General features: G+C 48.6%; 1 protein-coding gene across 5 annotated transcripts in view; it reads left to right on the top strand.

The window, feature by feature from the left end:
• The window catches only part of RXFP2 (relaxin/insulin like family peptide receptor 2), a 55,442-nt gene that overhangs the window by 4,424 nt on the left and 40,038 nt on the right, over positions 1-10,980 (top strand). For all 5 annotated transcript variants that reach the window (XM_019530109.1, XM_019530108.1, XM_019530105.1 and 2 more), the window contains exon 2: positions 7,729-7,875. In XM_019530109.1, the coding sequence (XP_019385654.1) occupies positions 7,729-7,875 (147 nt within the window). The remainder of the gene's footprint in view (positions 1-7,728; positions 7,876-10,980) is intronic.

Below are 10,980 nucleotides of genomic sequence, written 5' to 3'. Positions count from 1 at the left end.
GCCAAATAAAGTGGATCATCTGTACCGGGATGTATCCTGGCATAGCTGATCTGCTTCACTGAGTGAAGCTGATGTCACCCATGGGCCTGCAGGGTTGGGCCCCCGCTATTCCTGGGAGCAGCAGAGGCCCAACCCTGTGGGGCAATGCTTGAGGTGTGCCTCTGCAAGTGGGGAAACCCAGGATTTCCCTGTTCACAGGGGCACACCCCAAATCATATTCCTGAGGTGCACCTCCACAAATGGGAAAACCCAGGCAGGTGCTGCAGGGGAATTCCTGGGGCACTCAGGATCATTCCCCTGAAGCCCAAGGAGTTCTTTCCTAGGGCAACTGAGGAATGTGGGCAGCTCCAGGCTGCCCGTGCTCTCCCACCTTGAAATAAACAGATGTGGGCCTTTGTGGCATGACGAAGGACACAGACCTCTGTTTGCTTTTCCTTCATCCCGTCATAAATATTTTTATGGCAGCACAAAGGCAACATCTCTTTGCAGACTAACAGGGACTTTTGCATAGTTAAAAACCAAAGTTCCAAAAAATGATTCAAAATGGCCCTACTCCAGCAGCTACAATGTTAAGTAGGCAATCAATTGATTAGACACCTCCATTTTGGACCAAAATGTTTCTTCACTGTCTGTCCTAGGACTTCTGCACATGTTCAGCACCCATCCAGATGGAATGCTCAGATCACTAGGGGCCAATGTTTTTGGCAGGAGTGCCACAGATTAGCTTGGCACCTTGCCAAATGCTACTCTGACCCCCTACTTCTGCCTGATCTGCTCCTCTGCTTTCTGCTTCCTAGTCTGTGCTCCCTGTCCAGTCTCCTGCTTTGCTTTATGCTTCTGGCTCTGTCTGCCACTGGGCTGCCTGTCCCCTCCCTGATCTGCTGCATGCCACATGCTGAGGCTGCCCATACCACTAGTGGCACTCATACCATAGGTTGGCCACCCTGGCCTAGATGATTCTTAGCACCTAATTCCTATTCCTTTGTGAATGTTGCTGGCAGACTCCTAATTTTTGCCTAAGTCCCTAAAAGCAGGTGGAAAAAACATGTCTAACTCACATCAGCAACACTCTGTTCAGCAGAAAACCAGTGGGGATGCCCACTTTTGCCCAGCCCGGCACTCATAAGTGATGTATGGGGGGGCACATGCCCCCCCAATGAGGTTGGCTGCTGCTGGGTTCTGTAGGTGGCCACCACTTGCCACCTGCCCCCCACCCCCACCGCTAGTGTGGCCAGTGGTGTCTGCAGCCAGCTCCCTTGCTGCCAACACCACCACCAGCGTCTGCAGACAGTCCCTGCTCACCACCATGGTGCCATCCAGTCTTGGGAGGCACCAGTCATTCATGCTGGCAGTTAAACAACCTGCACCTCTAGGATCACTGCAGCCTGAGGGATTTAAAGCCTACATCTCCCACTTGCATGTTGCAGCTGGGCCACTGGGCAGCCAAGAGTATCAGAAGGAAATTGAGTGAAAGTCTTCCTCTGGTTACGGTATTCCTCTGGGATGGGGACTCCTGGGTTGCAGTTTCTATTTCCAGGTTTATTCCTGGGACTAGGAACTAGGGACTTTGTCCAGGAGAAGGTCATAACTACTTGGCTACAGAGGCAGATTCCCTCTTGTTTAATATGTAGCATAGTTTATGCATTTTACATTAGACAGTCATAGGTTGAAAAACAGAAATAAGCCTGGCACCAGAAATTGGAATGCCTGACTCTTGCACTCTTGGTTGCTCAGTGGGCCAAAATCAATAAGAGGATGATCGGGTACTGTCCTGGGAAATGGCAGACATGGGTTAGATCCCCTCAGGCTGAGGAGAAGCTAGAGGTCAGGTCTCTCACTTCCTTGAAATGAAGTTTGGATCAGGGCTCAGCAACCTATGGCCCATGGGCTTGATCCACTTCATGGAGCCACTAGATCTAGCCTGTGGAGGTATGAGGGCTACAATGGCATTTTGTGGCCATGCCAAAAATGTGGTGGCAGCCAGGTTCCAGCACTGGCCTGCCTCAGACCTGAGCTGGGTCATTCTCACATGCTGCTGGAAGATGTAGCCAATTGCTGGGTTAGAGCAAAAAAAGGAAACCACCACTTCCTCAAATGAAAAACTGCCGTCTTCAGAGAAACATTAAACCGCAATCTCAGAAGTGAGATTAGGTCAGGGACAGGCAAAGTTCAGCCTGTGGGATGGATCCAGCCGGCAGTGGACTCCATTTCCTAGCTGCCCCTGCCTGCATGACTGGGGCCAGATCCCAGCCACAGCTGCACTGTGATAGCGCAAGGCCGGGGTTGCTATGGAAACCGGCCCCAGCTGCACTGGCAGGGCAGGTGGCAGAACAGAGGGGCTGCTCTACAGCCACTGAGATCTTGCAGCAGAGGCAGCTTGGTCCAGGGCCAGGGCAGAGCTGTGATCTGCAGCCTGCATGCTCTGGGCAGGGACATGCAGGCTGCAGATCGCAGCTCTGCCCCAGCAACTTGCAACAGTGACAGCATGGTCCCAAGCCAGGGCAGAGCCATGATCTGCTACCCGTGTGCCCCTGCCCAGAGCATGCAGGCTGGAGAACATGGCTCTGTCCTGGGCCTGACTAAGTTGTCCACGTTGCAAGATTCCAGCAGCTCCAGAGAAACCCCCTGCCCTTGTTCTGCCACCTGCCCTGCCAATGTGCTGAATCCAGTGCCCACTCTACCTGGTCCCAGACTGTGCTATACACCATATTGACTTTGGGACCTGCATTGCACATGGCACCTGCCCTGAACTAACTGGAGCAGCTACTGCATGCAGCCCATATCCTAGACTGGCCAAAGTGAGTGCTGTGGGCCCTGGATTTGGCACTTGTGCATGGGGTTCTCAGCTAGCCCTGCATGGGGCCAAATGAAGTGGCTCTACAAGCTGGATCCAGCCCTTGGGCTATATCTTTGACACCCCTGATCTCTATCTATATAAATGTACCTACCTTTTCCATTAGAATTTTTCCCTCGTACCTTAGCTGCTCCTTTTTTTTTGTCCCCATGTATTTGTTTCTCCCTTTGACCACTGGATTATTTTCTGTCTCTTTCTTCCTTCTTTTCTCACATTCCTGCCTAAATGAAACATGAACCTAATAACATAAGGACTCCATCAATCTATGAATGATTTCAGGGTCAGGCAAAACAAGCTGGCCCACCCATCTGTTCTCATCACATCCCTGGAGCAGTGGCAGGAGACTCAGAAAATAATTCTTCAGGGAGCCAGCTGTCAGCTAAAATGTGTCCTAATCATACTCAAAGAAGTACTTTGAGCTCCCTTAGCCATGGACTGTGTTTAACTGTGTTCAGACTATGAGGTGCATATCTCTGCAGAATGGGAAGGTTAAGGAACTGGGCACTTCTTTAGTATTTCTGCTTTGAACAAAATCTTTCATAATCACAACCGCAAAATGAGAAAACCACTTTGAGTTATAAATGTATATTAGGTTTCTTTTCTTAATGCATTGTTCTTGTAAAATATGTTCAGGAATATATAAACACTGTGTTTGAGAACTGCCTATTCCAGGGTTTTTCAAACTTTTTTAACAAGTGTACCCCTTTGGTCTCAAAGTTTCAGCTCATGTACCCCTTTATATTGTTTCTGGGTTTTTTTAAAGGGATTGGGGAGGTGAGAGATGCAAGCCCCTGTGGTGAGTGAGGGAGTGGGGCTGGGACAGGGGCAGGCATTGCATAGGCAGAGGGAGAAAAAATTATGTGGGGGGAGCTGAGCACATGCATGCACCCCCCCCCCAGCAGGTAGTCTGTGGGGGAAGGGGTGAGGGAGGGGAAAGGGCCATGGGGGTTGGGCAGATCGAGGCCCACGCAGTGAAGGAGGGAGCAGGGTACAGGGAGGAGCAGGGGCTGGGGTAAGTGGGGCCCTGGCCAGGCCAGGTTGTCGGACTAGCTAGGGCCTTACTCAGCTAGAAGTCAGGTCTCTCACTTCCCCACTCACCCCAGCCCCTGCTCCTGTCCCATTCCCTCCCTTACTGTGGGGGCTTCGATCTGCACCTCGCTCCCATCCCTAGCAGTGAGAGAGGGAGTGGGGCTGGGGCTGGGGATCAAGACCTCCACATTGCAGGAGGGAGTGGGGCAGGGGCAGGGGTGAATCATTCACTCCTGACAAGCCTCCGGGCTCCAATTGCCCCACAACCCGGACTGACGGTGAATGGGGCCCCGTCTGGGCTGGGTCACGTGACAATCCACCCAGTGCAGGAGGCAGTGGGGCAGAGGCAAGAATGAATGATTTGCCCCTGGCCCACTCTCTCCTGCACTGTGGGGGTCTCAATCTGCCACGCCATCCCAGTCACAAAGAAAGTGAGGGAGAGGGTGATGAGGGAGGAAAGGAGTGGGGCTGGGGCCAAGGCAGGCACTACACAGCTGAAGCGGGGTACGGAACTCAGCTGTGCAGGCAGGCAGCAGCTCCCACCACTACCCACACCCACAGGCAAGCAAAGGGGGGGCATGTGCCCCCCAGATCTGTGCAGGGGGGAGGGTGGGCTGTGGCTGCAGGCTGAGGCCAGGGCTGCACCAGGCTGTTTCCCACAGGGGCTGGGCCAAGCTGTGCTCAGGGTGGGTGGGTGGCAGTGGCACTGGGAGTGGGGCTACGGGGGGGCTGCAGCCACCCAAAAATTTGCCTTACCCCCCGCAAGGCCCTCCCCATGCAGCCCAGCCCAACACCCCTGCTGGAAACAGCTCAGCGCTGCCTGAGCCCCACCCTGCAGCGGCCTGCAGCCCACTCTTCCCCACATGTTAATTTAGGAGCATGCATCCCACTTGCCCTCCCACAGTTGCACATAATTGCAGCACTGGAAGGGGAGGCTGAACAGGGGGGCTCACATGCAGAGGCTGCCGCCACTACTGTCACCACTACCCTGCTTGGCCATCCACCATGACACTTTCCCATGGCCAGTTGCAGCTCTGCAGGCTGCTGATGGGCCTTGCACCTGGCCAATTGCATCCCACCGAGGGCAGCACAAAACGCACTCCCCCACCTCCCTGCCATTCAGACCCTCGTAGCTGTGCTGTAAGGGGGTAGTGGCCAATCAAGACAGAGAGCTGGGGTGGGTGGTGGGGAGGCGCTGCAATGTGCTGCGTGGGGCTGGCGAAGCCCGACGCATCCCTCCCTCTCCCCCTCCCCTGAGTAACAGGCAAATGCACCTGGGGAGACACTGTGCCTTGGGGCATGCTCCATCCCTGCCCACCAGCCTACCCATACCCCCTGCAGCCTTTCTAAGTACCTCTGGGGGTACGTGTACCCCTGGCTGACAACCCCTAGTCTATGCATTTTCTGTTGATACCTGCTCCTTTGTATTATGTAGTTCAGTTTGAAGGTCCTAAAATAACAGCTTCCCCATTCACAAGCAGTTTATTATCAAACAGAAAAAACATTTAGTAAAAGGAAATGAGAATAAGAAAACATTGTCAAACACCATGAATGTAAAACACCCCTACTATTAAATATCACAGCCATTAAAGCACCCTGTCTCTCAACCACAATCCCTATCTGAAACCGGCTTTTCTCCAGGAGTTGCTAACTTGCCCTGTACAGGAGGGATCACTGATGGAGAATGCATTGCTACTGCCATTGGCAAAGTGTAGGCAGTGCACATGGGTGCACATGCACCCGCTGAGATTGGCTGTGCCACCCCTGAGATTGGCCACCACCTATGTTGCCAGTAGTGTCTGCGGGCAGTTGCCGCTTGTTTCTCCCCTCCCCCATCCCCATCGACATTGCTGGCAATGTCTGCAGGCGGTCACCGATTGCCTCTTGGCACTGGTCACACATTGCCCCTAGACCACTAAGGCCACCTGTGAGCGATCCCTATTTCGTCCACTCTTACCACTGATGTCACTACAGCCACCTGCAGGTGGTCCCCACTCGCTGCCACCACAACCCCGCCACCACCATCGCTGCCACCACCACCTGCAGGTGGTCGCCATGCCCCCCCCCAGCCTCCAGAGGCACAAGGCGTTCATAGGTGTTGCTCTGCCACAGGTCACAGCAAAAGTGTGCTACCTGTTGCCATTCAAAGTCTCTGTAGTTTGCTGCTGCTCCTCCTCCTACACAGCTGTTTTGATTTTAGCATTTCTAGAATCCAGGAGATACAAGCCTGAACCTGACCCATTCTCTGTATTTCAGATATTTCAGCTATTTCAGAAACAATTGGGCACAGGCTTCTCTCTGAATCTGTTACTCTTCCCTGAACAGTTCTTGAAGAGAACTTCCCCAAAATTCCTCTGAGATTCCTGAGCTGAGGGTCCCTCCACCTTACGCCTTCACACAAGTCATAGTGAACACTGACCCTGTTGCCACCTTTCCCCAATTTCATTTTACATCAGTCCCCTTATACACTTTACAATTTTAGAAGGTAAGACCAGTGCCCACAAACGCGACACACCTGAACCCTTCTATTCAAACTGTTAAAACAAACACTTCCCACTTCCATCACCCAGGCATACCAATAAAGATAGGCAAAAAAAGGACTCGGTTCCTTGCAGCCCTACCCTGCATGCAGGTATAACCACCACAGAGGTTGCTGCACAGAAAACAAATACATTAACAGGGCTACAGCAGAACAAAGGTATATTGAAGTACTTGATTGCTGTAAGCTGCTTTCTGCTACAACCAATTTTCTTTCATTTTCAAGCCAGTTACTGTTGTTTATATGAGTCTTAGTTTCTTGAGGGGTGCATGAGTATTTGGGCTGCTGACAGTTACAACCAGGTGGTCAGCAGTATTCAAAATTAGGTTTCATTTTTGGGGCTTAAGTTCAGACTCTGGAGCCCAACCTTAGTCATGCATCCTTAAAAAACTGGGGAAGCCTTCTCTTTTTTCTGCAGGAAAAGACCTGATAATCTCCACCTGGATAGGGAGACAGTTATTGTTATTGTTTTGGGGTTTGCCTGCTTGAGTGCTCACTACTGTTGTATTCCCTTCTCTTCCTTTTTTATTTTTATTTTTTTACATTTACTTAGGTTTGTGTGTGATCCCACTAATAATATTGTTGTTAACCATAGATAAATGGTGCTCATATGTTTTTTTTAGGCCAAATTGCTTGTGACCAGTTAAGAATCCCTAGCTAAGAACTAAGAGTAACAGTTTCTTTGGGAAGTGTTCTTCACATGTAAGGACACAAAATGTTCTTGTGCAACCTGAACCTGATTCCTAACTGCCTTGAATAACTGGCAGAAGGGACTGCAGTTACACAAGGACATTTCCATGCTTCATTAATCATCTTCTGAGTGTATCTCAATGTTCATTTACATATATTATTCTGTTATTTAGGATTGTTTTTGCATAACTGTTTTTAAAGATACCAGTTAATGTAAAAATGTCTAACTCATCGGTTTCTCAACATTTATAGGCTCAATGCACCTCTCATTATACTTAAGGTGCCCCTCAGAAAATGCCACCTCTTAAGTTTTCAGAACATGAATACAATAGAATTCAGTCATAATGTCTCCAGTCCGTGTAATTATTGACATAATAATTTATTATGACATATGACAGACATACATAGTAGTAGTGTCATTTTATAATGTTCTGTCCCAATAAATGTTACAATAAAAAAGTACAAAATGTATTATAAAATAGCTATTTTTTACCACTGCCTTACATACCATTACTGTCCATACTGTCATAGGTGAGTTATTTCTGTCTAGCATTTAGAAATATAGTTTGTGTAGAAGAAAGTTTGTGTAAAAGACAATGTTTTCATTTATCTCCAGAATCATGGCTGTTTGAAGGCAGCTCAAGTCTCCCCATCTGTCCAAAGGGTTATTTTCCATGTGGGAACCTTACAACATGCCTTCCACGGTCATTTCACTGTGATGGTATAAATGACTGTGGGAATAGTGCAGATGAAGAAAACTGTGGTGAGTATAACATCCATGACTACTCTACACTTAAGAAACAATGTGAAATGTGGTAATGAGTTATGTGCTCCATCATCTAATTCATAGAAGTGCATAAATAGTCCTCAGACAACCTACCTGCACGACAGGTCTAAAAGTACAATGTAGTGTTGTTAAATTTTCCATTCTTTTCTGTAAAACATAAAAACCACAAACACAAAGATAACATGCAGGAATGTTAATTCAGGCAGTGTCTATAGGCCCCTCTAGACATTCAGGTAAAGATGTGATAGGGCAGGGGTTGGCAACACTGATTGGCACACATGTCAGAGCATGTTATGTGAGGCCATTTAGCCACCAGCAATGAGCCAGGCTGGGGCTCTGCAGATCTCAGTACAGCTACTTGCAGCTTCTCCACTGTCTGCTGCGGGCAGTCCAGGTACCATGGTGGGCGACAGGGGCCTGCCCAGAGCCTGGGCCAGGTGTGGCAGGTAGTGTGGTGGCTGCAAACAGCTGCACCAAGGTCTGCAGAATCCCAGCCTGGATCATTGCTGGTGGTGGGTGCATGTGTGCCTCCAGACAAATGGCAGGGGAGGAGCTGGCCCCTTCTCCGCTATGCACCCTGAGGTGTGTATGTAGTCACCACCGGCCACAGAGCTCCAGACCTCAGTGCAGCTGCTTGCAGCCTGCCCACCACCAGTTGCAAGCAGCCTGGACTATGTGGCTGACAACAGCTGCATGCATGTCTCAGGGCTCATGGTGATAAGAAATGAGCCCCAGAGTTATTACAAAGTTTTTGTGGAATGACTTTGTGTCTTATTCCTTGTTTTGTATTGCCATTAATTGATGAATGTGTGGCTAGGTCACAACTGAAGACATGGTTAACTGGTTAATCAAGTCTCAAGTATAATGTGTAGATGCGGCCTATAACACGGCACATTATTGTTTACATGTGCACTTGAAATCAAATTATCTTTCCTCATTGAGCATTATTTTAGCAAGAGATTCAGTGAACCCCTAGAGTAATTTGGTTTTCTAGGGGTTCTCTCAGCATTAACTCAGAAATCAGGACAAGCAAAAACAGGGTGCTCTCTACATATAACTTACATAACTATTTCCAGTTCATTCAGTAGTTACAACCTTGGTCAACTCTTGGTATTTTCGCTGAGTGTGCCTGCAATTTGAGATCATTTTTTAACATTGGTCAGATACTACATCTCTTATATTCCTTCTGTCTTCCCACTAAGTTGTTTCCTCTATTTAAATCTTGCCTTCAACCATTTTCAATTTCATTTGAGATTGTAACTGGTTTTTATTGTAAACCTGATTGTAATTTTCCATGTTACAGTATGCAAACAGGAGTTGCATTGACATATAAATCTTTTTGTTTCAATATTCAGTTATTTTGTTGGTATATTTTTAAAATATTAATTTAAAGTTTTTAACGGTTGTTATTGATCATAATATCCTTATTTCTAGGGAAATGGGAATATTTCATTTTGGATGTTGAGATGTGAACCCATGATCACCTGGTTCCATGCTTATTGCCTTTTCCCCTGGGTTCCATGGTATTTGCTCTTTCTCCCTTTTTGGAATTTAGTGCACTTCTCATTTATTCCCTGGTGTGATTTCATCAGAGTTGAAAGTCATTGACTAATCCTAAATGATCATTTAGACAAGGTATAGACCAGGGTCAGGGAAAATACAGCCCACGGGCTGGATCCAGCCTGCCAAGCACATGGCCTGCTTGCAGCGGCCAAGGCCAGCAGGTTGGGGGTGCTCCTGCATGCCTCCCAGAAGGCTGCCGGAGAATGCTGAGCCCAGCCAAGCACCTGAGCAACCGGACACACCTTATTGGCCAGTAGGGCTGTGCAAAACAGCACCATTCCATTTCAACTTCTGTTTCACTGTTTTGAAGGGACAGTGTTTCATTTTGCTGTTTCAAAGCACTGGTCTGTTTTGTTTTGTCAAAATTGTTTTGCTGTTTCAAAGCTTTTTCGACGCTTTTTGACATTTTGCTCATAGGCTATAATGAGGAATCACAAAAATGCCTATAACTTTGTCATTTATTTCCTGATTCAAATGAAAACAGTAGGGATGGTAGCCTCTGCTGAAGCCATGAGGCTTGCCAAGTTTCAAGGAGATACGTACAGGAGTTTCTGGAAAACTGAACCTCAAGCTGCTGACAAGCAAAACTTGTGATGTGTGATTTTGTGTGTGTGTTAAGGCACACCCTCACTGGCACTGGGGCCTCTACATGATATGGTAGTGTGCCCCAATGAGGCCTATTCCTCCTCTACAGCCTCAGCCTCATCCACCACTTTAAGTAACAACAGGTAAGCAGCACAGTAGCACCAGCATTGCAGGCAGCCAAACTGTCACAGAGCCTCTATTTCCTTTTCTGCAGAAGCTTCTTCTCCAGCAGCAGCCAGAGAACTTTTCCTGGCAGCCCCAGCCCAGGGGCTTCGATGTGCCCAGGGCCCTGCCTTCTTTCAGTAAGCTGACCGGGGACAGGTGCTAGGGGTGTGGGTTGTCGCCGTGCTGGTTTAAGGACATGGCAGACAAGGTTCTTTGAGTCAATCTGATATCTTTTAGTAGACCAACTGAATAGTTGGAGAAATATATCTTAGCTTTCAGATTTAAAAACCCTTCATCAGGGTGAGGAAGCACCTGCATTTGGTGTGTGTACTCTTTCTGGATGGAAGGAATAGTAAAGAAGCCAGAGGCTGGCATGCAATGCAGGCAAGAAAGCCAGTCAGTAAAAATGGAAATGGAGGTGTCAGGGGGTGAGAGACAGGCTGGGGTAGGGGGGAAGGAGGATATAGCAGGTAAAAGTGGAGAGATACCTGGGGAGTCAGATGTCCAGCAGGCTGTAGTGTGTCCAAATTCCAATGTCTATATTGAGCCCATAAGTTTCTGTACCTAGGAGGTTAATGAAATGCAGTTCATAGGCTCATCTGTGAAAAGTGGTTTGGCAGCGCCTGTGGTGGAGGAGAAGACTGGCTGGTGGATGGTGTGCTGGCATGGGACAGTCGATCCCCCTCTTTTATGTCCCACCATTTCTGACCTTCTGCCTCCCTTACTCTGTTCACCAGCACTTCTGTCCACTGATCCAGGGTTTTGCTG

This window comes from Crocodylus porosus, unplaced genomic scaffold (genome assembly GCF_001723895.1).
Source record: "Crocodylus porosus isolate Cpor-Errol unplaced genomic scaffold, CroPor_comp1, whole genome shotgun sequence".
NCBI lineage: Eukaryota > Metazoa > Chordata > Crocodylia > Crocodylidae > Crocodylus > Crocodylus porosus.
The sequence above is the reverse complement of the archived record's forward strand: the minus strand, read 5'-3'. Positions and strand labels throughout refer to the sequence as shown.